Source organism: Triticum aestivum, chromosome 2B, assembly GCF_018294505.1.
Source record: "Triticum aestivum cultivar Chinese Spring chromosome 2B, IWGSC CS RefSeq v2.1, whole genome shotgun sequence".
NCBI classification, from domain to species: domain Eukaryota; kingdom Viridiplantae; phylum Streptophyta; class Magnoliopsida; order Poales; family Poaceae; genus Triticum; species Triticum aestivum.
Window position 1 is genome coordinate 719,762,813 of NC_057798.1, and position 27,344 is coordinate 719,790,156.

At 51.4% G+C, this 27,344-nt stretch overlaps 1 protein-coding gene and 1 non-coding gene across 2 annotated transcripts; one reads left to right on the forward strand and one right to left on the reverse strand.

The window, feature by feature from the left end:
• The first annotated feature begins 9,956 nt into the window (after nucleotides 1–9,956).
• Nucleotides 9,957–10,075, forward strand: LOC123047717 (U5 spliceosomal RNA). Its single transcript, XR_006423091.1, has one exon. It is a non-coding gene; the product is annotated as a U5 spliceosomal RNA (small nuclear RNA).
• Nucleotides 10,076–21,723: 11,648 nt separating this feature from the next.
• Nucleotides 21,724–24,279, reverse strand: LOC123046937 (beta-fructofuranosidase, insoluble isoenzyme 7). Its single transcript, XM_044470390.1, has 5 exons — nucleotides 24,070–24,279; nucleotides 23,932–23,940; nucleotides 22,388–23,657; nucleotides 22,198–22,291; nucleotides 21,724–22,107 (listed from the first exon to the last, which is right to left on the reverse strand). Exons 1-5 carry the CDS (start codon nucleotides 24,140–24,142, stop codon nucleotides 21,913–21,915), a joined length of 1,641 nt encoding a protein of 546 aa, XP_044326325.1. The 5' UTR covers nucleotides 24,143–24,279; the 3' UTR covers nucleotides 21,724–21,912.
• Between the last annotated feature and the right edge of the window lie 3,065 nt (nucleotides 24,280–27,344).

The window sequence follows — 27,344 nt, forward strand, 5'->3', positions numbered from 1 at the left end:
AGTCTCCATTTACTTGGGATATTGCGAGGTTTGAATCCCCGCGCACCTCTAGGCGTTGAATGCCCATGGAGATTGCCATCCGGAGGCCGTGTAGAAGGGCCTCGTATTCGGCTGCGTTGTTGGAGTCCATGTACATTATTCGAAATATGTATTGGACTGTGTCTCCAGTTGGGGACGTCAAGACGACGCCAGCCCCCAAGCCAGCCAACATTTTGGATCCATCGAAATGCATGATCCAATTGGAGTACGCACCGTACTCTTTAGGGAGTTCGGCTTCGGTCCATTCGGCGACGAAGTCAGCCAGGACTTGCGACTTTATAGCTCGCCGTGGTTTGTAGGTTATGTCAAATGGTAAGAGCTCAATGGCCCATTTTGCAATCATGCCCATTGCGTCGCGATTGTTTATAATATCGTTGAGAGGTACTTCGGAGGCCACCGTTATGGAACACTCTTGAAAGTAGTGTCGCAGCTTCCGGGATGCCATGAACACCGCATACGCTATCTTTTGATAATGTGGGTACCGGGAATTGCATGGAGTTAAGACAGTGGATACGTAGTACATTGGTTTTCGAAGAGGGAATCTGTGCCCTTCAGTTTCTCGTTCGACGACGAGTACCACGCTGACAACTTGATGTGTTGTTGCGATATATAATAACATAGGTTCGCCCAGGTTGGGCGCGGCCAGGAGCGGATTTGTTGCCAGTATGGCCTTGATTTCTTCGAGTCCAGCTGTGGCGGCATCCGTCCATTCGAAGTGTTCGGTGCGCCGGAGGAGGCGATAGAGGGGCAGAGCCTTTTCTCCCAAACGGGAGATGAAGCGGCTTAGAGCCGCTACGCACCCAGTTAGTTTTTGTATTTGCTTGAGGTCTTTTGGGATATCCAATTGTGACAGAGCTCGGATCTTGGCTGGGTTTGCTTCAATTCCTCTACCGGATACGATGAAGCCCAAAAGCTTTCCGGCTGGTACTCCGAAGACACACTTTTCCGGGTTGAGCTTAATGTCATATGCTCGGAGGTTGTCAAATGTCACCCTCAAGTCATCTACTAGAGTTTCGACGTGTTTGGTCTTGACGACCACATCGTCTACGTATGCCTCTACCGTTTTGCCTATCTGGGTAGCCAGACATGTCTGAATCATGCGTTGATATGTTGCGCCGGCGTTTTTGAGTCCGAAGGGCATTGTGTTGAAGCAGAATGGCCCATATGGAGTAATGAATGCCATTGCGGCCTGGTCTTTTTCCACCATCTTGATTTGATGGTATCCGAAGTATGCATCGAGGAAGCACAATGAGTCGTGCCCTGTGGTAGCATCGATGATTTGGTCGATGCGAGGGAGAGGGAAAGGGTCCTTTGGATAGGCCTTATTAAGGTCTTTGAAATCGACGCAGAGGCACCAGGATTTGTCCTTTTTTGGTACCATTACTAGGTTGGCTAGCCAGTCCGGATGTTTGATATCTCTGATGAATCCGGCTTCTAAGAGTTTGGCTAGCTCCTCTCCCATTGCTTGTCTTTTGGGTTTGGAAAATCGCCGAAGAGCTTGTTTGACTGGCTTGAATCCTTTTAGGATATTTAGGCTGTGCTCTGCCAGCCTGCGTGGGATTCCTGGCATGTCTGAAGGGTGCCAGGCAAAAATGTCCCAATTTTCCCGAAGGAATTCTCGTAGTGCGGCTTCTACATCAGGATTTAATTGTGCCCCAATGGATGCCGTCTTTGTGGGGTCCGTTGGATGGACCTGAAATTTGACTATTTCGTCTGCTGGTTTAAAAGAGGTGGACTTGGACCTCTTATCGAGTATCACATCGTCCCTATCCACCACGGAGTGCAGCGCAGTTAATTCCTCTGCCGCTAGGGCTTCGGATAATGCCTCTAGGGCCAGTGCGGCTGTCTTATTTTCAGCGCGGAGTGCTGTATCTGGATCACTGGCGAGAGTGATTATTCCATTGGGTCCGGGCATTTTGAGCTTCATGTACCCGTAATGGGGTATAGCTTGGAAGATTGTGAATGCCTCTCGCCCTAACAAAGCGTGATATCCGCTGCCGAATGGGGCCACTTGGAACGTGACCTCTTCGGATCTATAATTGTCCGGCGAGCCGAACACTACATCTAGTGTGATTTTTCCTGTGCAGCGTACTTCTTGACTAGGGATTATTCCCCTGAAGGTTGTGCTACTTCGCTCAATGCGGCTCCAGTCAATTTCCGCTGCCGCCTTGTTCAACAAGCAGGAAAATGGTTCTCTTCGTCCCTCGCCCTTGGTACGAACGTTGTTGCCAACATAACTGACATGCTATCCTCTGACATGCCTTACTATCGACCCCCTTTTTACTTTTAACCAACATGGTGGGCTCATAACCCACAGTTCTGCAGGATCGGAACCTGACTCTCTTGTATATCCTTTTTTCCGAAGTATCATTTGCTCATGGCTTTGTGTGTTGTCACGAGCCACCTTACGAGACATGATCTATTCCCGATGCTCTGAACCCCCTTCTCACACTCTGTTCGGGTATCGATCGTTTGTCCATTCGCTTGAAACTCCCTATTGTACCTTCATACTTTGCTCTCGATGTTTTATTAAGTTTCAACTCGAGAGATATGTCTGCCTCATTCCCTGAATTCTTCACCAGATAATTAACCCTATAAGGGTCAGTTCTCCCGGAGTTATTATTTACTTCCGCACTTAAATCTCGGGACGAGATTTCTTGTAGTGGAGGAGATTTGTAACACCCCTAGTGTCATGCTATAGTAATCCCCTGTTAATGGTGCCATGCCATCATGATACTGTTGCTAATCTTCAATTGATCCAAATCACTATTCAAATTCAAATCTAATCTAAAGTCAAAAATTCATTTTTGTCAGACATGAAATCTAAAATGTTCATCTTGTGCCGAATAATGCATAACTAATATTGGTGGTGAACCAACATTTTTGCAAAGTGTTTAACTGGCCTAAACTATTTGAAACAGAAGTTTTAAAAGAAAAGAAAAACTGTTTAAAAAAGGAGAAGAAGGGCCTTAGCCCCTGGCCTTCACATGGGCCTTGGCCCACCACAGCAAGTCGGCCCAGCTCCCCGCACCGCGCCCCCTTCCTGTTCCTCAGTCGCGCGCCGCTATAGGGCGCGGTCACCACCGGACCCCCTCGCCGGCGTCGAGGGGAGGATAAGGCCTCGATGCCCCGACGACTCGGCCCCCTCGCCTCCCACTTCCCCTGCCTCCCCCTACTCGCGCCAGTCCCTATCCCCTCGCACACTCGCCCCCCCTCCTCCAGATCCGCCTCGCCGACGCGCCCTGCGCCGTCTGCCGTGCCGACTATGTTGTCCCTGTCACTCTCCGATGAGTCCCCGAGCGCCGTCGTGCCCCACGACGTCTTCCTCGACCACCGAACCAAGCTAGGAGCCACCGCAGCGAGCCTGGCAACCTCTTCTTCCCCTACGGTTCTCTTTGCCTTCGTCGTCGATTCGTCGGCGTCGATCTTCCCCGAGCACGCTTAAGCACAACTACAGGCTCACTGTAAGCCCGCGCGACGTTCCCCTTCCTCTCCCATGCGTTTCTGTCACCGTAGCCACCGCTGCCATCGCCGTCCGAACGCAGCTCTGCCGCATACCTCACCGTCGTCGCTGTGGGCATCGTCATGCTCACCCGAGCACACGAGTGTGCTCAGGGGCTGCTCGCTGAGGCCGACCGTGACACTTGCTTCCCTTCCCGTGCCCCTTAGCACCTACCTCGACGAGCGCCCGAACGCGTCGCCGCCTACGCTCGCTGCCGGTGTGCTTCCGGTGACCAAATGGTCACGGGCATATGCCTGTTAGCTTCACCGCGTCGCGCAATACCGCCTAGCCCTTCCGTTCGAGTTGCTTCATGCCGTAGCGCCGTTTCCGTTGAGCACCCGTACGCGCCTTCGCCTCTGCTCGTCACCGGCGCCGATTCCGTCCAAGTCCGGCTGCGCTACTGCCACCACTCGACGCACGGCACCGCCAGTGTTCGAACGCAGGTGAAAACGCGGGTTTTGATGCTCTGTAGCGAAAATCCGAGCCTCTCTGGCGGACTCGCCACCGCGGAGAGCTCGCAGGTGCAACTCCGGCGCCAGCCGCCGACGTGGCCGACCTAGGGCCACCCCCCAGGGTCGCTGCCAGCAGGCCCCACGGGCCCCGTTAACTGGGTTGACCCAGTCAACGTGCTGACTTGGCACCGTGGCCCACTGACATGTGGGTCCCCTCTGTTAATTAGTCTCCTTAAATGTTTTTATAAATAAAAGTAATTAGTAACCTAATCTTCCACTAACATGTGGGTCCCAACTGTTACTTAACCCCATTTTAGTTAGTTTAAACTTCTGTTAGTCCTTTGTCTATGACCGGTAGGACCCACTGGTCAGCTTGACCTGGTCAGCCGTCCTGTTAACTGCTGGCGTCATCAACACGTCATGCTGACGTCATAGTCCATTTCTATTAATAAATAAATTTCTGAAAATGGTTTAATCTTTGAAAATTCATAGAAAAAAACCATACCTCGGATGAAAATGTTTTATACATGAAAGTTGCTCAGAACAACGAGACAAATCTGAATACGTGGTCCATTTACCAGTCTGATGCCTCTAACAATTCGAACATGGAACATTCCCCCTCCGGTCATCTGTCTGACGCAGGCCCAGAACAGGGAAAACATTCCCTGTTGAATTCCCCCTTCACCTATATCGCGTAGTACTGCGTTAGGTCACTCCTAGCTCTGCTTGTTGACTTTTCATGTATATGTTTGCTCTTTATTTATCGTTTCTTCCCCCTCTTCTCTCCGGTAGACCCGAGGCTGCTGCTGATGCCACTGTGACCGACTACGTCGACGACGACCCTCCTTCTTCTCTGAGCAACCAGGCAAGCCCCCCTTTGATCATCCCGATATCGCCCATTCTATACTCTCATGATTGCATTATATTTTACTGCTATTATTGTTTGCTCCTATTCTGATGCATAGCCTGCTTTTGTACCTGTTATTGTTACCTACCTGCTTATCCTAAACTGCTTAGTATAGGTTGGTTAGTGATCCATCAGTGACCCCCACTTGTCCTTGTTGCCCCTGCTTCATCATCGATGACTCGATCAACGTGATCGACGACCAGAGCCCGACACCTCACATCACATCACGCCCCTTTGGTTGCTCGACTCTGCAGAGCTACTATGGAGTGCCGAGGGTGATCCCTCATAACGCACTCCTGATGATAATTCTGTAGTGTAGTTATTCAGTCGTGGTCATCGAGGGTGATTTCCTCTTTCACCATTCCCGATACGGCTCTGTCGTTCAACACCTCAAGTGTGAACCTCGAGGGTGATCCCTCTTACGTTCACCTTGATGATTACATTGAGTGGAATCCACCGGGGGTGATTCCTCGGGTTTTCCCCTTGATGTCTGGACACACGGTTACCTTGACTTTACTTGAGACCATTGTTGAAGTCGGGTCGGCCCTGAGGGATACCCGCGAGTTGATGTGAAAGTCGGGCGGGCCCGTAGAGCACCCGCGAGTTTTCCACATGGCACGGCCGGGCAGTCTGGGCCCTTGCCGTAAGTCCATGAGACGGGGCGACGGGGTCACCTTATCGTGAGTCTCTGCTCATTTCTGTGAGCCCCCAATGCACTAACAGGTTTGGGTATTTGTTCTGAGTTGGCCTCTGGCCTTTACACACTAACCACCATGCGAGAATAGATATGGGCCTCGACGTCGCAATATCAGTCGAAGCTTTGTCAGACGTCCAGTTCAGCAGTGCGGCATGGTCGGATCATGCTAGCCATCCGAGGCGATGCTGGTATTCATCCTGCTCGCAACGACCCAGAGTGCTGCGAGCGATGGGACCAAGACCCCGGAGTGCTTAGGATGTAGACCGGCGGGGACCTCTCTGTTGAGCCTAGGTAGGGCTGCGACGTGTTGATCTTCCGAGGGCGGGCATTGACCCCAGAAAGGTGTGTCCGGCCAGAGTGATCGAGCGTGTTGGGTAACATGGTGCACCCCTGCAGGGAAGTTATATATTCTAATACCGTGTCCGCGGTAATGGACGTTCAGACTTATATCCTGATCTTATATAACTAGAAATGGATACTTGAGATATGTGATGGATATGTGGCTCCGGGATTGCTTTCTTGCAGGGAGTCGAGGAAGGATCTCTGGGTGTTGTTGCTACAACATGTTTGTTAAATATTAAACTGTTATTCTTTACTCTTCTACATGCTGCAAGATGCTTGGAGCTGCTTGAAGATGCTAGTCTTCGATAGGCTAGGCCTTCCCCCTCTATTCTAGCTTTCTGCAATTCAGTCCACAGATTCAAACCTTCCATTTGGTACCAATGCATACTTAGTATAGATCTGATGCTTGCGAGTACTTTGGATGAGTACTCACGGTTGCTTTGCTACCCCCTTTCCCCCTTCTTTCTTATTTCCAGTTGATGCAACCAGATGGTGGGTCCCTGGAGCCAGATGCCACCGCTGACGGATACTACTACATGGAGACCGACGACGACTAGGAGTAGTTAGGAGGTCCCAGGCAGGAGGCCTTGCCTCTTCGATCGTGTTGCTTTTGTGCTAGCCTTCTTAAGGCACCCTTGTTTACTTATGTCTGTTCTCGGATATTGTTGCTTCCGCTGACTCTCTTGTATATCGAGCTTGTATTATTTGATTTGTGTCTAGAGTTGTGTTGGGATATCTTCCCGTGAGTCCCTGATCTTGATCGTACACATTTGCGTGTATGATTAGTGTACGATTGAATCGGGGTCGTCACAGAAGCACATAGAGTATTCTAATAATTTTAAATCATGTGGGTCTCTCCCAAAAGGTGTGTACAACAAGGATGATTGTGGTAAACTAAAAAGCAAATACTCATATCATACAAGACGCTCCAAGGAAAACACATATCATGTGATAAATAAAAATATAGCTCCAAGTAAAGTTACCGATAGACAAAGACGAAAGAGGGGATGCCTTCCAGGGCATCCCCAAGCTTAGGATTTTGGTTGTCCTTGAATATCTTGGGGTGCCATGGGCATCCCCAAGCTTAACCTTTTGCCACTCCTTATTCCATAGTCCATCAAATCTTTACCCAAAACTTGAAAACTTCACAACACAAAACTCAACAGGAAATCTTATAAGCTCCGTTAGTGCAAGAAAGAAAATCCACCACATAAGGTACTGTAATGAACTCATTCTTTATTTATATTGGTGTTAAACCTAATGTATTACAACTTCTATATGGTTCATACCCCCCGATACTAGCCATAGATTCATCAAAATAAGCAAACAACACGCGAAAAACAGAATCTGTCAAAAATAGAACATTCTGTAGCAATCTGTAACTTTCGAATACTTCTGCAACTCCAAAAATCCTACCAAAATAGGATGTCCTATGTAATTTGTCTATTGATTTACAGAAAAAATAATCAACGCAAAAGCACGTTTCTGTGATTTATTGAATTTTTTCTCGTGCATGCAAAGTTTCTGTTTTTCAGCAAAATCAAATTAACTTTCACCCAAGGTTATCCTATAGGTTCTACTTGGCACAAACACTAATTAAAACATGAAAACACATCTAACCAAAGACTAAATGAGATATTTATTACTAAATAGGAACAAAAAGCAAGGAACAAAAATAAAATTGGGTTGCCTCCCAACAAGCGCTATTGTTTAACGCCCCTAGCTAGGTATAAAAGCGAGAATAGATCTAACTATTGCCATAATAATAAGATAGATCACGAAAACTCATTTCATATTCCCTACGTTCAGCAGCAAGTTTTCTTTAAGGCAAGAAAAAGTGATCAAAATGGCTAAATTTAATGGGACTGAAGTCCCCAAGATCAATCTCGGGAGGTATGGGATCCTCCCTTGGCCCTTCATATTGCACAACCAATTCATCATTATAAGCATTCTTTTGGCAGAACTTCGTAAGCCTATACTCAAGAGAATATCCTAACTCATTATTTCAAATAGCAAAATCATTGTTAAGTTCGGAAATTCTTCAACTAGAACATTGGTAGGAACCTTTTTTCTAAGGTTTTCATTAAAAGCAATATAGTCTAAAGATTGAAAACGCATAATTTCCTCTTGATCAAAGAGGATTGCCTCTATGGGAGGACGGCCAGCATCCACCCTATGGTGCGCAAAGATTTCTTTGGCCTCTTTTATTATAAATCTGAACTCATGTGCTAAAAAGATAGTAGCGGCGCGCTTAACAGAAGAATGCTCAAAATTGGAAAATTCTAAAAAAAACCTTTGTATGCAAGGGTGCATGTGCATAAACTGCCTTTCAAGTTCAACTATAAGCATGGAGATAGCATCCGCAAGACTACTAGTTCTATGAAAAATAGAACCACCCATAAAAGGTAAAACACCGGCACAAGTAAAGAAATCTTGAATAACCCCTTTTTCAATAATATTGTCACTACCGATTCGATTTTTTTAGTATGCGAGATAGTGAGTTCTTCAACAGGAGTATCCATTTTATTATTATCCATATCAACGATAATCTCCACAGTTTCAGACATAGTGGAGCGTGGCGTCATCTTGAACCAGATGTCATCGGCGGCCGCGCCAACTCCCACGCCGACCCCAACGCCGCTGCCAAGCCCGAGCGATGATGCCTCCACGACGCCCAACATAGAAGCCGCGCCGATGCCGACCGGCCCGCTCATGCCGACTCCCGCCAGCCCGACGCCGGAGGTCGACGCCGCTTGATGCATTGCCTTACCTACGCGCCCTTCCTTTTGACCGCTGAACTTTCGTTATTGATCGCCGAACTGTGGCATGATAATCGCCGAACTGACCGTCGGACTTGTGGCGCTGATCGCCGGACTAGTGACGTTTTTTGGATAGCAGGAATGACAAGTTTGAATTTATGACGTCTTGGAGGCAGCACCTGGGGGCGTGGATGGGAACTAGATTGCCCCAGGGCCAAAAAAGCGCCGGCCGAAGAGCCAAAATAGCGCCGGGCGGTGCGCTGGGGGGCCGAACGGCTGGAGATGCTCTAAGGTCAGGAGAGAAGTTTCTGCAGGAGGCCATATATACAATGGGCCCGACGGTCGCCGGCATCGACACGACATGACCGCAGCCTGTAGCACTTCAAGAGTGGCATATACAGCACTTCAAGGTCGCCGGCTGGACCACGCGGTGCTCGTGGTGGGATATGGGGTCTGACCGTCTGAGACGGGGAGAAGTGCTGGGTCGTCAAGAACTCATGGGGGCAGACGTTTGGCGAGAATGGCTTCTTCCTCATGAGCAGGGGAACTAATGGACCGGGCTGTGCGGCATCGGGAAGGCGGGCGTCTACGCCCTCGTGTAGTACAGCATGCAGCTTCAGGCTGACTGGCATGATGTGTGCATGAGACCGGTCATCGTCGACATCATCACATCAACTCGTGGTATGTGTGATAATATAATATGCTACATGGTTTGTGATTGTGAGTGTTGCCAAATAAGATGCATTGTATGTGTCCTGGTGCAGCAGCCAGCATGGTTTGTTGCGTAACGTGATTTTGATTTTTGTTTGTGCTCTCTCTGTTCACTTTAAGACCTTAAAGACATTTCAGATAGTGTGCAAAGTAGTTCATTTTTACTTGTTGAAACGACTTATAGAAGTGAACCGAGGGAGTAGTAACTATTATTTCCTCATATATATGAATGAGTCGTGAGACGTGGTGCATAATAACTTTAGACCACTGTTTGCTACCCGGGGCACAGCAAAATCAGGAACGGCTTCGTTCTAAAAAAAATAGGAGAATAAAACAGGAAGGCTTGTGTGCTGCCGCTGCACCCGATAGTTGTATTACCTGGCCCAGTGGGCTTCTCCTAGCTGCGAACGCCTCGGCCTTTTCACCTACAGCGGCTGCGCGGTGGTGGAGGTTCCCGCAGAGATTAGTCCCACATCGCTCCTCGATGTCGCAGCGTTAGGAGGGAGCAGTATATAAGGAGGGCCACGGCTTGCATTCGAAAGCACGCAGCTGCGCAGCGGGCACAAAGCGAACTATTCTTTCGCCTTTTACTAAAGAATACCGTGTGCACACTGCAATTAGCAGCATACGCTAATTTTTGAAGGGGATCCTCCTTAACTGGGGGCCCCACAATTCAATAATAAACATTAGCTAGATGGAGTTTGGACATTTTAGTCTCCTGAATGCCTAATGTCAGGCACAAGTAGCTAACTGCGGTGTATCCTGTGCAAGAAGCATTTTACTTGCTTCTTCAGCAATAGAACACAAAGTGTTGAACCCAGAAACCAAGAAAAACATGAAAGCGTTTAATTTGCACCTTCATGTGTTTGATAGATGAACTTGCTCCAACAAGAACAAGATCAACCAGCTGATGCATATATCAAGGGAGGCAGATTAGAGATGTTCAGGCTGGCCCGTTGTCTGCACACAGTTATATACCCCCGTCCTGTTTTGTTTGAATCTGTGCTTGCTTGTTTCTGCTTGTTTCCTATGATCTGTGCTCGATTCCATATTTCTGTATCCTTCGATTCCCGGGACAGAGCTGATATCCTTTATACTTACCTCAAACAACGAGCAACTTCGAGATGTTGATGCGAAAGGGGCATATGTGAATCGTGTACTGCCCCTTCTTCAGGAACGGAAAGCAAATTTTGCACGAAAACCCGTGAAAGACCTCATCTTCTAGAACATCCTCCTTCAAGTCATTACCTGGCGCTCCCATCTTCGAGAAGATCTGATACTGATGATCCATAGGACCAAGCAAATGCATAACACAAACTGAAGGCATGGATTCTTCAAAAGCGGATCCCATGCTTCTTATCCGGTTTTAACTTACCCATGTAAAGTTTACCTCTTACTTGCCCCTTAACTGTTGAACTTCTGTGCTAACCATACTAGTTTTATATACAAATTTCATACTAGGATGTTTTCCTATTGTTTCGGGTAAAAAACAATTTGGCATTCGATCAAAAAAAAATTCATAGTTGTCAGCTACGTTGATTTACGCAAGAAAAACAAGAAGAAAACACATGAAAGATGAGCACTTTGGCTCATAAATGGAAATGGTACCATGCCAACAAAAATAAATCCAAATCCAAAATACTGTGATGGCAAGAAAAATAAACCTTCTGGCTCCATTGGTAATGCGGTAATGTGTTTTTTTGCGAGAAAACTTTTGATCTATTTATCTTCAATCATGGCATTACAAAAAACACAAAAAATAAATAAAAATATGTTTAGGTTCGTCATCGCCCCTCCCTCGCCGGAGCCGACCAAACCTTGTTGTAGTAGACAGTCGGGAAGTCGCCGTGCAAGGCCCTATAGGACTAGCGCACCAGAACAACAACCGCCACCGTTGAAGAGTAGCGTATATCGAAAGGATCCAATTTGAAGACGCACGAACGTAGACGAACTATGATCAGATCCAAGCAAATCCACCAAGGATATATCTGCCGGAGACACATCTCCACACAAAATCTAGTGGACTTTAGTCCGTTTGATGACCTAATTAACCGGTGGGTCCCACTTTCAGGCGCTGATGTGGCCAAAAAATACCAATTGGGCACATGAGAAACTATGTAATACGGACGATGGAGTAAGATTTCGGTCGGTCGCACACAGGGAAAAGTCTAAAATAAACCTATAATTTATAGATGAAAGCTAAATCAAACCTATCAATACCTGAAATAAGCACACCAAACTTTCTGATCCCGATCTATTTAAACCTTTAGGACGTTGCCAAACAAGGATAGTTGACATAATACGGACGACTGGGTAAGATTTCGGTCGCTCGCACACAGGAAAATGTCTAAAATAAACCTTCAATCTGTAGATGAAAGCTAAATCAAACCATGAACTATCAATACCTGAAATAAGCACACCGAACTTTCTGATCCCGGTCTATTTCGCACTTCAAAAAATGCTTTGGGATTTTAAAAAATGGTTCGTGTTTTCAAGATTTCAGTCTGTTTATTTTAAAATATATATAATTAAAAAATATTTAAAATTTTAAAAACTGTTTTTTGCTTTTAATAATACTCGGATTTCAAAATTATTGACCATTTCCAAGAAAATGTTTTGAAATTATAAATGTTTCAAATCTCAAACTTGCAGTGTCTTAGTATTATATAAGTTCGCGCTCCCATTTGACACAAAAGTCGTCAGCTAGAATGGTTCGCGGGATGAGCTTAGAAGCAATAGGTTCCAAGTATGAATCCTTGTCAGTCACTTTTTGTCTCTTGTGTATTTTTAAGTCGCGCGATACGAAAAAGAAAAAGACGCTTCGCGCCTGATGGGCTGGCCCAATCGCGTCCGGCCCTGCTGCAACTGGGTGGCAGTGGCGGCCAGACGTGGTTTTGTGACAGACGGTGCGGCGAGTAGCAGCTGCAACGGCGTAAGAGCATCTCCAGCCGTTCGGCCCTCAAGTGCGCCGAAAAAGAGCGGCTTGGGGGCGAGCCGGCGCTATTTCGATCCCTGGGGTTCATCTCTCCCCAGCCACACGCCCAGGTACCGCCCCCGAAGGCGCTTCATATTCGAAATCCATCATTCCCGCTCAAAGACACAACAAATTGGTGATCATCGCAATAGTTCGGCGATTCATGGTGCCACAGATCGGTGATCAAATGTAGTTCGGCGTACAAAAAAGAAAGGACGCGGAAGGCATCAGACTTCGAGCTCAACTCCGGCGTCGTCGTCGGCGGCGTACGCGGGTTGGGAGGAGTCGACGCGGCTACCCGGCTGTTTATCGCGGCTTCCGGGCTGTTCGGCATGGCGGAGGCATCGTCGTCGGTGGGGCTGGGTGTCGCGGAGGCATCGTCATCAGCCGCCGGGCTAGGCGGCGGCGTCGGCGTCGCCGGTATCTGGGCCAGGATGAGGCTGCGATTGGCCAAGAACCACGCCTAGAGCTTCTCGGCGCCGCTCTGGAGCATGTCAGCGCCGCCCATCAAAAAGGCAACATCGTTGTTCCTCTTCTTGGCGTCTTGAGCTTTGAGCTTCGCGGCGGCGCTGGTGTAACGCCCCGGATTCGAAGCGCCAGGTGTCTGCCAGTTATTCATCGTTTGTCGCCTTGTCATTTGCTTGCGTGTTGCATTTTATCATGTCATCATGTGCATTTTTTTTGCAAACGTGTTCGTTTCATGCATCCGAGCATTTTCCCCGTTGTCCGTTTTGCAATCCGGCACTCCGATGTCCTCCGGCATTCCCCTTTTGTCTCTTGTTGTGAGCGGGTATTAAACATTCTCGGAATGGACCGAGGCTTGCCAAGTGGCCTTGGTATAGCACCGGTAGACCGCCTATCAAGTTTCGTATAATTTGAAGGTCGTTTGATACTCCAACGGTTAACCGGGTTTCCGCCAAGGCCTCTTTTGGGTTGCAGCCCAACACCCTTCCAAAACAGCCCAATAACCCATCTAAGTCACTTCCATGCTCTCGATCGTTCAATCACGATCGTGTGGGCCAAAATCGCACCTCATTTGGAGCCTCCTAGCTCCCTCTTCCTATATAAACACCTCCCCCTCCAAAATTTTCGGGCAAACCCCCCAAAAAAATCATCTCGTCGCCACCGGACACGTCTGGCCGCCGCCGGACGATTCCCGCCGCCGCGCCCAGCCAACCAGGCCGCGACACGTGGCGCGTCCGCCGCCCCCGCGCCGCTGGACCGCCTGGCCCGTCGCCGGCCCCCACGGCCCAGATTCGCTCCTCCGCCCTCCTGCCGCGCCCGCGGTCATCGCCGCCCGGCCACCGCACGCCTCCCCGCCGCCGGCCTCCGCCTCCCAGCCGGCCACCGCCGCCTCTCCGCCGTCGGCGTGGCCCCGCATCCCGCCCGGCCACCGGAGCTCGCCGGCCTCCGCCTCCGCCCGCAGGTCCGGCGCCCGTGCCGCCCCGCTCCGCTGCCCCGGTCGCCGTCACCATCCCGTCGGCGCCTCCCCGCCGCCTCTCCGGTCGCCGCGTCGCCCTAACTCTGGCGAGCTCGCACCGACCCGCCTCGATCCGCGTGCCCGAAGCCCGATTCAGATCCAGATCCACCCTAGGTTGACCCCGAAATCCTCTTAAGTCTTTTCTTCCGTCACATTATTTAGCCTTGTTCATTGCATCATAACTCTGCATCCGTAGCTCCGTTTCATGCGCATGATATGTCAAAATGTTCATCAGGTTGTGCTCTTCATTTTGTTTCATTGGGCCATGTTCATTTGAGGTCATCTCAATGCCCAAATCTCTGATGCAAGAGTGCTATATAATGTTAGTTTCTGATTCTTAACAGTTTGTGGGCATTTGTCATTTTTGCTATATTTATTGTGTGCATCTTTTGGGCATGATCTCTACATGTGTTTTGTACTATGCCATGCCATCTTTACAGGGGTGTATGCCATGTATTTTTGTGATCAATGTGGTGACTAGAACAAGCATACAAACTAGGCTTCATGATGTTGCTGATTTCAGTCCCTGTTCTGCTGTTATTTTTATGCCATGTAAACTTGATGCTACAGAGAGATCCATGCATATTTTGAGATACTTCAGCAAGGATGTTTTGAGTACATGGTTATGCTTTATTCATCAATGCCCCTGTTTGCAATTATGGAGTAGTCTAGCATGTCATTTTTCTTGCTCTACTTTTGCTATAAAATGTTTCCTGGCAGATTGTTTACATGTTATTCAATTTTGCCAAGGTTGTTGTAGTTGATCCTTGCATGCTATGAACTTGTTCTTGCCATGGTTAGCTTCATAAACATGTCTTCTTGCTGATGCTATGCTTATCTCGTCATGCAATGGCTTGTGATGAGTGAATCGAGCTCGCAAAGATGCCTTCATAATGCTGTTAATGCCATGCTCTGTTTCCTGAATCTGTTAACGAAACTTGCTATGTTTACATGGGTGCAATCTTATCTTCTGATCTTTTTTGGCTCATGGTCAGTAAAGGACTTTTGTTCTATGAATTTAGTTGTATCATGCCATGCCTTAAGTTTCTATGATAAGTTCCTGTAGCATGTTGTTTGATAGATCTAAACATTGCAACCTGATGTTATTTCTGCAAAGTCTGAAACTGTTACTATATGCAATCTTGCCATGTGTTTTGGAGCATGTTCTAGTGATTTCTGGAGATAGCTTAGTGTTCATGTTTTGTTATGCTTTACCTGTAAATCATGTCCATGCCTTTTGTTTTCATGTTGGGGTGCTGTAGCATGTTGTTTTGATGCTTGTAATATGCCTAGTTGCTGTTTTGGACAGATTGTTGCTATAACTTGTATAGTGTGTGTGTGTTGAACCGTTGCTCCGTTTTGAGTGTGCTCTATATGAAACTTGCTTGATTTTACATGTAGTTTCATATTATCATGTTGCATCCTTGTTTTGAGGTGTTTGCTTGATGTTTGTATGCATTTTACATCAATGGCATGTTTAACTTGTTTTTGCTCATATCTTCTAGGCCGTAGCTCCAAATATAATGAACTTTATATGTAACTTGACTAGAATCTCGTGTAGATCATCTTGGTGTATCTTAACTTGCTGTTTAACAACTTGAACATAAGGTATTCAGATCTGGACCAATTTCAAAATTTGCGTATGAGGACTTACCGGAATTGTTATATGTTGTTCCCGGCCTCATTTAAACTTGCCTTGATGTGTTGCTCTTGTTTGCATCATCTCTTGCCATGAGTAGCTTCATCTAGCCTTGTCATGCATCATACTTGGTTGAGCATCATGCCTTGTTTATGTGTGGTGTGTTTACCATGTTGTGTGCTTCTTCTCGATAGTTCCTGTTTCGTTGCGATCGTGAGGATTCGTTCGTCTGCGCTTGGTTCATCTTCGTGGCTTCATCTTCTTCATGGACTCGTTCTTCTTCCTAGCGGGATTTCAAGCAAGATGATCGTCACCTTGGATCTCACTACTATCATTGCTATGCTAGTTGCTTCGTTCTATCGCTTTGCTGCGCTACCTATCAATTGCTCTTCAAGCCTCCCAAATTGCTATATCAGCCTCTAACCTTCACACCCTTCTTAGCAAACCATTGTTTGGCTATGTTACCGTTTTGCTCAGCCCCTCTTATAGCATTGCTAGTTGCAGGTGAAGTTGAAGATTGCTCCATGGTGGACAGGGTTATATTGGGATATCACAATATCTCTTATTCAATTAATGCATCTATATATTTGGTAAAGGGTGGAAGACTCGGCCTTATGCATGGCGTTTTGTTCCACTCTTGCCACCCTAGTTTCCGTCATACCGGAATTATGTTCCTTGATTTTGCGTTCCTTACGCGGTTGGGTGATTTATGGGACCCCCTTGATAGTTCGCTTTGAATAAAACTCCTCCAGCAAGGCCCAAACTTGGTTTTACCATTTGCCACCTAAGCCTTTTTCCCTTGGGTTTTTGCGAGCCCGAGGGTCATCTTTATTTACCCCCCCGGGCCAGTTCTCCTTCGAGTGCTGGTCCAACCTGAGCGATGTCCGGCGCCCCTTGGGCAACCAGGGTCTATGCCAACCCGACGTCTGGCTCATCCGGTGTGCCCTAAGAACGAGATATGTGCAACTCCTATCGGGATTTTTCGGCACTTGGGCGGCTTTGCTGGTCTTGTTTTACCATTGTCGAAATGTCTTGTAACCGGGATTCCGAGTCTGATCGGGTCTTCCTGGGAGAAGGAGTATCCTTCATTGATCGCGATAGCTTATCATGGGCTAAGTTGGGACACCCCTGCAGGGTTTAAACTTTCGAAAGCCGTGTCCGCGGTTATGCGGCAGATGAGAATTTGTTAATGTCCGGTTGTAGATAACTTGACACCAGATCCGAATTAAAACGCATCAACCGCCTGTGTAGCCATGATGGTCTCTTTTCGGCGGAGTCCGGAAAGTGAACACGGTTTTTGGGTTATGTTTGACGTAAGTAGGAGTTCAGGATCACTTCTTGATCATTGCTAGCTTCACGACCGTTCCATTTGCTCTCTTCTCGCTCTTATTTGCGTATGTTAGCCACCATATATGCTTAGTCGCTGCTGCAACCTCACCACTTTACCCCTTCCTTTCCCTTTAAGCTTTGCTAGTCTTGATACCCATGGTAATGGGATTGCTGAGTCCTTGTGGCTCACAGATTACTACAACAACAGTTGCAGGTGCAGGTTTCGCGATGATCATAATGCAAGAGCGATGTTTGCTTGTTTTGGAGTTCTTCTTCTGCTTCTTCTTCGATCAGGGGATAGGTTCCAGGTCGGCAGCCTGGGCTAGCAGGGTGGATATCGTTTGAGTTTCTGTTTGTGTTTCATCCGTAGTCGGATGGTGCTCTTATGTATAATGTTGTTGTATTCGTGTGGCATTGTATGCCTCTTGTATGTATCCCCATCTATTATGTAATGTTGATGTAATGATACCCACCTTGCAAAAGCGTTTCAATATGCGGTTCTATCCTTGGTGGGAACTTTGAGTCTCTTTAGGATAGTATCGCATATTGGGCGTGACAGCTGGTCCAGAGCAAGTCGAGTTGGACGGCGCTGTTCGTCATCAAAACAGCCCACCTCGCCTCAGTTTTCTCCTATCGCTCGGCGGCTCTGGTTTGGCATCGGCGATGCAGTGTTCGATGGACTCTTGCACGCGCGCGGCGGTCGACTCAGCGTATTTCGCCTTCTTGGCACCTTTGTTGCCGTCCGGACGCCCGTCGCTCGCGCCCGCGGTCGGCGCGTCCGGTTTATACGTCTCTTTGGCCTTGGCGAGGATGCGTCGGACGGCCGCCCATTTCTCGCACTTGTTGATCCGCTTGAAGACGTGGAGGTACTTGAAGTCTGCATCGCTGTTGTCGTCGCGGAACATGGCGAACATGCGTAGCAGCTGCACCAAAGAAAGGACATCAGTCGACACTAGAGCGTGCGCCAGGGCGCCTACAAGGCGTGTACAAGGCGAAAGACCGCTCGTGGAGCAAAAGAACGGCGTGCGATACCTGATCCTCGACGCTGGTACCGCTCTCCGGGCGAGCCGCGACCTCCTCGACAATCCCATGCCATTTGTTGCACGCTGTTTGGATGAGCGACCAATGGTTCGCCATCCCCTTCGACCCCCGCTTCATGTGCATGCCTTTGAAGTAGGGGTCGACGAGCTTCCGCTCGTCGAACTCGGCCTTGATGCAGTCCCAGTACGTCTCAATGCTCTGATTCGTGTCGGTGACCGGGTCGAGGCAGACGACCTTCCACGCTTTGGCGAGGCACTCCTCTTCCTTGGATGCCCATTTGATGTGCGGCCCGCCGGACTTTGCCGCCGTCTTCTTCTTCTTCTTCTTGCCTTTCTTCGTCGGCGCCGGCTCCTCCTCCTCTTCTTTCTCCTCCTCCGGCTCTTCCTCGCCGTAGTCGCCCTCGCCGTCCATGTCGGCGAGGTCAATCAAGCCGTCCTGCATAGTGAATCCGGGTGAAGCGGCGGCGGCAGCGGAGCCGGCTGCGATGATGTCGCCCATGCCGGCCTCCTCGTGTTGGCGTCGCTGAGATGCGACATGGATGAGGCATGCGAGTACAGGCCGCGGCGAAGAGGGGGCGTCGGTGAGGCTGCATAGTCCGGCGGCGAGTACGTGTAAGGCGGGTACTGCAGGCCGACGAACGCGGGCGAGGGCGTGCGCTGGGCAGGACGCCCGTGGGGGAACGTGATATTGGGTTTGAAACCACCGTGAGCGTCCCCATCGGCATAGCCCGACTACGGCGTGCTCCATGGGTGCGGCGACGACGAGAACCCGGCCGGAGAGCCGACGCTCTGCTGGCTCCAGGCCGCGTACGGGTGCCCACCGGGTGGATTTGCCATCGCAGCGCGCGCCACCTCCGCCTGTTCGGCGGCACGCTCCGCCGCCGCCACCGCCGCAGCATACGTCGCTTTTTCCCTCGCCTTCTTGGCCCTGTTGCGCCTATCGGCGGTGACGGCCTCCCGGCGCTCCACATCCGCCTTCCACTCTGCATTGGTCATGCCGGGGGGCTTGGAGAGTGGAGCCCTCGGCTTCCTTTGCTTCGGCTGGGTGGCGGCGGCGGCGGGATCCGTCGCGGCGCGCGGCATCACGTACTTCTTCGGTGGCATGGCCGGCGGAATGACAAGGAGGAGGCGGGGGATTGGCGGGAGGAATGGAGAAGAGAGGTGTGAGCGCGAGAGGAAACGACGGGAAAAGGGCTTCCAGTCGGCTTCCAGTCGCCGACAGAGCGGGCCCACACCGCTTTTCGCTTGTGCCGGCGCCCAGGCGACACCCGGTCGTTTAGGTTCGGGGCGGGATCGTCGGCTCCGGATTTCGCCCAAACCGGCGCTAAACGAGATCCTGGGGGACGCGACTGGGCCGATTTTCGGCCACCGGCGCTAAAAAATCGCCTTGAGGGGGCCTGTTGGGGGCGCGGCTGAAGATGCTCTAACAACAAGCTGGTGGTGATGGAGATGGTGATCCTCGATACTACAATCGGTTAGTTGCCGAAACAGGCCGGATGAAAAGCCGCAATCAGCAGATGCAGATGGTGGAGGCGGCTGACTTCGATGCTACAACATGTGATTTTTTTGCTGGAACTAGCCAGCGAAAAAAATGCATCCACACTTGACCAGTGCCGGAACTAGACGACCATTCGAGTCGTTTTACTGGCACCGACTTTTTGTTTTGCTAGAACCGACAAAAAATGTTATCTGGATCGGGCGAGGTTCTTTTGAAGCGACCATCGGCGGCGACACATTTTTTCCTGGGATTCATTTTGTTTTTTTGCTATCATCAGCGAACACCATTTTCGTGCCGAGTTTTTGTTGATGAACATAGTGGTGGAAGCCAATGACGGCAGTGAGCCAGAGATGGTGATGTTGGGAATGCTACAACCATGACGACCACATGGTGGAACCGGCTGATGGAGAGCTGCAAACGGCAGAAGCGGGAGCTTCATAGCTAGTTGTGCTACAATTTCGACAGCCACCAGCGAGGGGCACAAGTCGGCAGTGCGGCGACGCACGGGGCGGTGCTGCAACCGAGGAGGCGAGGGAGGGAGGACGTCGCGCTGGGGTCATCGGATGTGAGCGGGGAGAGAAATGGAAGGCTCCAAAAAGAAACCACATATGCCCCTTTCCCCTCCCAGCCCCCGCGCCGTCCGCTCGGGCGGCTCGGGCGGCGACTAGGGTTCCTCCGCGCCGCCACCCCCACCCCTCCCCCTACCTCCCTCGCCGCCACCCGAGGAGGTCGCCGGGCAAGCCCGTGTGGCCGCCGGTGACGGTGGCGGCGGGGATCTCGCCGCTCCGTTTTTCTCGCGGAGGGCTGCGGTCGTCGGGGCGGCGGCCCCAGGTGGCAAGGCGTCGGCGTTCGGCTGGCGGCCTCCGTTGGTGCTGGTGTCCAGGTTCCTCGGCCGTCCAGGCGGTGAGGCCCTGGTGGTTGGTGGTCGCGGCGGGAGGCCTTCTTCTCGTCAGATCTGAAGGTATGACTCCTCCACCTCTCTGGCTCACTCCTCCTCCCCACCCATGGTGTCCGGCGGCCTTGGCTGCCTGCACGCTGGCTGGTGAGGGGCTGGTGGCTCAGGTCTGGGTCCGGGGGAAACCCTAGGCCGGCTGGTCCGGCCTCGGCGGCGGCGACGCCCAAGGGCGCCGCTTTCCTTCCTAGAGGCGCCGTTGAGGACCCTCCTTGCCCACCCCCTACCTTGCTCCCGAGCGAAAGCTCAAAATCCTCTCCGGATTGGGCGGCGGCGGCGCCGTGCGCGTCGTGCTCTCCATGGAGACGCCGCCTGGGGATGCTGCAGGTTTGGGTGAGTGTTGCCTTGATGTGGAGGCGTCTGGCAGCTGGTTTGTCCTCTCTACAGCGGCTAGCGATTGCAGATCCGGCGTCCCCTCTGGTGGTTTCTCTCCGGCGGGGCTGGCAGCCGTGTTGTTGAGTACCCGGTTCTTCTCTGCGGCGACTGATTTTGCTCTCGTGATCGCTGCTGTGGCTTGGCTCGGGGCTGTTTCATCCTCTTCGATTGCCCCAAGTGGCTTTCCCTCTTTGCTGGGTGTCCGCGGGCGGCGGCGTGGTAGCTGGCGTGGTGTGCTTTTGGCTTCGTGCAGGTCAGGCGACGTGTTCTCCACGAGTGGCCGTGAAGCCGGCTCCTACTCTAGCTCTCGGGTGAGCGTCTCTCCTGCCGACGGTGCGGCGTCCTCGAGCCAGGACGAGAGGGCAGGGGCCCTCTTCGGCATCTGAGGAGGTAGGAGCTGTCCCTTCTCCGCCCGATGTTACAGACACAATCTTGGTCCTGCCCTTAGCAGCCGGCTGATCCTTGGCTATCTACTCTGTCTAGCTGTCCTGGCCCTTAGTGTAGTGGGCAGCGACATTAGCAAGCTCTGCTCCATTTTCCGATTTTTTGTGCTTGTTAGTGTGTGTTGCGTTGTAAGCTGCTCCATCAGTCCCTTGTATCTTTTTCTTCTTTGTTTGCCTCTTTGGTTCTCTGTAATGCCTGGCCGGTTGATGGCTTTGTTAATTCAAAGTCGGGCTCTTCTTGAGCCTTCGTTCTAAAAAATGGAAGGCTCCACGCGTTGAAGACCCAATCTGGGCTTGGGCTGCATCCGACGGCTCATGGGAGGCCAATCCGACGGCAAGCGCGCGGCCAGCCGGCCCGCGCCTAGCGTTGGCCTTGGGCACGTTAACAAAGTTGTCGACGCCGTCGTTCAACGCAAATTTCATCTAAAAAAATATCCAGAGATAACACAAGCTCAAATTAATTGACCACCCCCGCATGCCCGCTCAACACTAGCTCATCCGTCGCGCATATGACGTGCGGCAATCACAGCGGCCAAAAGTCCACATCCGTACGTGTACACTGTATAAAGTATACAGAGGGAAGGTTACTCATCCGGTTGTTTTCATTTGTATTTTGTTGAATGATGTTTCATTATTGAATAATAATATATATGATAAATCACCACAATTCTCACTCAAGGCTCCAAATACATCAGCTCAATCGCATGCAGCAATGCACCAGCACACCCTGCATCTACAAGGCTTCATGCGTCGCGACGTCCGGCGGAGCCGAGCTACATATGGCCTCCGCCGTTCACGGCGGCCGTGGCCAGCTCCCACGCCTCCAGCTTGGACACCTTCACGGCCCCGGCGCCGTAGTTGAACGCGTACAGCCGGCTGCCCTCCGCCTCCGCATGCTCCGGGTACACCCGGGCCGTCATGCACGTCCTCCCGCCGTCGGCGAAGCTCTCCACCACCGTGTGATCGATCTGCATTTGCCCGTACATGATTACTAGTTAATAACGTGGCCCGAAGCGCCTTGTGATGTGCCCGTGCCTGCCGCATAGAAAAGAACTCACCAGTGTTCTGAGCGAGATGCTCCTCTCCTTCTCCACGTCCACGTCCAGAAATGCCCCGTAGGATGGCTTGTTTATCCCCTCCTTCCTCGATGATCTGTGCATTTTTCAATGCTTGCCAAGAAAAATTATGTACTCCAGAATTATAGTTGTTAGCCTTGGCCTGGATCAGATTTTGGCAGGGGAAAATTACCTTGTCAGATCGGTGCACATGAGGACCTTGTACTTGCCATCGTGCTTGAACACCCTGAAGAAGACCGCCGTGTACTCTTCCAGGTCGCCGGAAGCCAAGACCAGCAGCCCGAACGGCCCGACTCCGCCGTGCGCGGACGCGCCCATCTCGGCGGACAGCCCCTTGGGATCCTGCAGCCACTTCGGGTCCAGCGTCTCGGCCTCCTCCAGGTTCGGGATCTCGAAGACAGCCTGCACGTCCGCCTGCGAGCTCACGATGCCGGCGACCTCCTTCCTGCCGCCGGCCTCCACCTCCGTCGCCCACTGCAGGCCGACCCGCTTCCTCCTCAGTGTCTCGATCTCCTCGATTGGCCACTGCACCAGCCGCTTCCCGTCGGCGTCCAGCCAGATCGCCCTCGGGAACGCCTGGATGCCCGCCCAGCCCCTGGCCACGCCGCCGCCGTCGTTCTCGTCCACCCACGCCCACAGCACGCGCCGCTTGTTGCGGGCGTCGTAGAAGGACTTGGACGCGTACAGGTGGCCGTGGTCCAGCCGGCGCCAGTTGCCGGGGTCGTCGCCGCGCTCGGGCTCCGCTGGCACGAAGGTGTCCGCCTCGTCGTCGTACCGCCCGACCATGTAGTGGTCCTCCTTGGCGAAGTCCGTGAGCTTCAGCACGTGCAACACCCCGGCGCCGCTCGCGGACACGTCGAGCCCTTCCGCCGCGCCGGGCGGCGCCATGGGGAACAGGTCCGGACACTCCAGCACAGGCACGTCCCGCGAGCTGGCGTGCAGAGGCGCGGTGTTGCGCTCCCAGCGGAGGAAGTCCGCGCTCCGGTACACGAGCAGGGACCCCACGCCGCCGACCTCCGCGACGACGCCGACCCTCCACAGGCCGTCGCGGCCGCGCCACGCCTCCGTGGGGTCGCGGAAGTTGTTGCCGGTGACGTCAGCCGGCATCGGCATGACCGGGTTGCAGTCGGGCTTCTCCCACTCGCGGAGGAGCGGGTCGGCGGGGTTCTTGGCGAAGGCCACGTTCTGCACCTGCACCCTGTTGGCGTCGATGCCGGTGTAGAGGATGGCCGGGCGGCCGCCGGGGAGCACGGTGGCGGAGCCCGACCAGCAGCCGTTGGCGTCGAACGGGGAGGTGGGGTCGAGCGCATTGCCGACGTCGGCCCAGTTCACGAGGTCGCCGGAGACTGAGTGGCCCCATGAGAGCGTGCCGTCGCCCCAGGTGGCGCCGTGCGGGTTGTACTGGTAGAAGAAGTGGTACATGCCGTTGTGGTACAGTGGCCCTGCCCGTACGACGGAAAATTACTGTCAGTCTGTCTCTCTGCCATTAATCTTGCAGCAAACCATTACCAAGATACATCATTCACTAAGTAACTAACAGCACTTTCCCGTAGTAATAATTTCGTCTGAGCAAAGGGGATTCGCTTTGGGATCTAAATGCAAGATTCAAACCTATCCCCATGATACAGGATACATGTATGAATGACTCAGCACAACCAAATTGATTCGACAATATCTAAGAAGAGGAACATAAAATGCGGGATAAATCACACATACCGTTGGGATCTGTTTTGTTTCCGTCGATCCATGGCGTGTTCGTCCAAATCCAGGGACGCAAACGAGGATCACAAAATGGTTAGAATCGCTTCCACAAAATCAAAGTGGACGGAGAGAATGATGACACGATTCACATACCATTCTGCCAGAACTTGGCCGGCTGGAAGTGGTAGGCGGTCCGGCCATTGCGCGGGTGCTCGAGTCCATTCATGGTGCGGATGGGAGAAGAAGACAAAGCTATTGTGGTTGGTTCGCTTGCCAATCGGAGGGGAAGACAGAGCTTACTGTTGGTTTGCAGGATCGTAGATGCGAACTTTATAGCCGTTGGGATCTCAATGTTTAGTGCAGGTCAATAAGACTTGGGCCCAGTGGACAGCGATGTCTAGTTTTAAAATTTTGGTTTGCTAAAGATACCAAGCAAACTAGTCTAGTTGCAATCCCAAGTCCCCAAGTTTAGTCCAGGTCAATAGGATTAGGGGCCAATAATGGACAGTGTTGCAAGCATATTATATTTCTCCTGACGCGCTCACCACTAGGTGATGACTAGGATGCTTAGTTCACAAGTCGCTTACTGTCACGGCACAGAACAACCCAACCATCATCTTCCGACGAAACTTCCCTATCACAAGAATTCTGCCCAACTATAGGTATATAATAAATCTCCAACACGTCTTTCAGAATTCAATATACTACATAGAAACAGCATACCATACATCATTGGAATACGAAAGCTTCCCACGCCAAGACGACGCGGTTTCAGGCGTTTCCCGGAGTATATACCATCTTATGGAAGAAACTCTAGTGAAATCTTGTCCTTAGAGCATCTCCAGCTAGGGGGAGGTCGATCTTCCAAAGCCGCTCTCCGGCGGCTCCCCTCCGCCGGCGACCTCTGTCGTCGGTTGTGAGGGGATCGCCGGATCCACGCGTGTGGATCGTTTTTACTCTCTCGTAGTCTAGGTTTTTTTAGGTTGTTCATCGTCTTTGCTTCGGCGGTGACGATGACAACGCTGAATAAAGATTCTTCGGATCCTTTCCTAATGAGACCATCGGTCCTATGGTTGGGGATGGATTTGGAAACTAGTCTGTTCAAGTAAGGATGGCGTGGCGGCGGCGGCATCCTCGTGGTGGACCTGTGTCCTTGGGCTCCGCCGTTGCGACGACGTTTGCTCCAGCGTCGGCGCGGAGCTTGGGAGGTAGTTCAGGAGCGGATGCAGATTGTGGTCTGCATCGACGACATCTGGAAGACGGAGCATGTGCTGGGCTCGTGGTTGGTGGATGGCAGATATGGTTTCCTCCTTCGACGTTTCAGTCGTGGTGGGCTGCCAGAGCTGGAGTTCGATGGTGTGTCCGGGGTGTTGCCCCGGTCTGATTCGTTCAACGGTAAGGGTTTCACTTTTGGTGAGCCATCTTGGAGGTCCGTAAAGCTGCATATCAGCGATGGAGCCGCGTCGAGCTCGGGTGAGGAGGTGATTCGTCATTCTTTTCTTCGGTGGCTGCTGCGGTGGTGCCGGAGGTAGGTGACGAACGTTGGTGTCAAGCTCAGAGATGTTCTGCTATCTTTTCAGTTTTGTCATGTCGGTCTTTACGTGACTTGTACTTTGTTCTTTATGATATGAATGAGACACGTATTACCATGCAAAAAAAAGAGCATCTCCAGCTGTTGAGCCTCCCAGGAGGCATTTTTTTCGCCGCTTGAGGGGCTGCCGGCAAAAATTTTGGCATTGGGGGGGGGGGACAAATGTTCCACTCGTTGTGCCCCCCATGAGCATGTTGAGCGTGTCGGCGTCGACGACCTCCTCGGCAAGCACGAGGAGACGGACGGTGGTGCGCTGGCGCGCCTCGGCGAGCACGACGGCGAGGTTGAGGTGGCCGCGACGGTGTTGCCGCACGACGACGGCAAGCGAGGCGGGTGTAGGGCAGTGCTCGAGCGCGAGCATGGCTCGGCTCGGCTGGCGGGGCGGCGTGGGAGGCCTGGCGCGGCGACCTGACGCGGGCGCGCGGCCGCAGAGGAGCTGGCTGGCGGGGCAGCGCGGGAGGCCTAGCGCGGCGAACCAACGCGGGCGCGCGATGGCCTTGGCGGTCTCGGCAGCCACGCGGAGGCGCACCGTCCACGGCACGGCGGGGCGGCCGCGCTCCCGCTGCAGGTGCTGCACCATCGTGCCATTGGGCATGAATGAGGGAGTCCTGGACTAAGGGGTCCTCGGACGGCCGGACTATATGCATGTGCCGGACTGTTGGACTATGAAGATAGAAGAGAGAAGACTTCGTCCCGTGTCCGGATGGGACTCTCCTTTGCGTGGAAGGCAAGCTTGGCGATTCGGATATGAAGATTCCTTTCTCTGTAACCAACTCTGTGTAACCCTAGCCCCCTCCGGTGTCTATATAAACCAGAGGGTTTAGTCCGTAGGACAACAACAATCATAATCATAGGCTAGCTTCTAGGGTTTAGCCTCTGCGATCTCGTGGTAGACCAACTCTTGCAATACTCATATCATCAAGATCAATCAAGCGAGAAGTAGGGTATTACCTCCATCGAGAGGGTCCGAACCTGGGTAAACATTGTGTCCCCCGCCTCCTATTACCATTAGCCTTAGACGCACTGTTCGGGACACCTTACCCGAGATCCGCCGGTTTTGACACCGACATTGGTGCTTTCATTGAGAGTTTCACAGTGTCGTCACCGTAAGGCTTGATGGCTCCTTCAATCATCTATAACAACGCAGTCCAGGGTGGGGTCTTGTAAGTGCATCTAGTGCCCCTTAGTGATTTTGGTGTATTGAAGACTTATAGGTTAAGGGACTGATGCGTTTGTGTGTGTACACATGTCTATAAGTCTATAGGAGTTTGATATTTACAGAGAAAGTCGACCCTTAAAAATGAAGCTCTTCAACGGAAGACTTTGGATTTCTGAAGACTTTCTGAAGACTTTGAAATTGAAGAATTTGGTGTGACCCTGAAGACTTGGCAATCATTCGAGGAACATGAAGCGTGAAGACTTTTGTTTTCGTAGTTTCATTTTCTCTTTCTTGAGTCATAGGAAACACCGTACTGTTAAAGGGGGTCGAGGAAATACTAAGGAAACATTTCCATGTGATGCTCAACTCAAAATCCTACACCTACCAATCCCTTCGAGTGAAGCCATTGGAAATCTCATACAGTTCAGTCATATTCTTCAGTGACAGAGACGAAGTTCTTCTGGTCTCTGAGGAATTTGTTCTGACTGAGGACTTAGGAATTCGCCAGTGCGGATTGCCTACACAGTGAGGAACATGATAGCCCTAAGGAATTTGATAGTCAAAAATTCCGACTGTTGCTGTGCTACGCGCCAGCTGTCCCAAAATATCCTACCACCTAACGGTCATATCAAACAAGGGCATTTATGTCTTATCATGTCAGGCTGCTCCCTAGGTTAT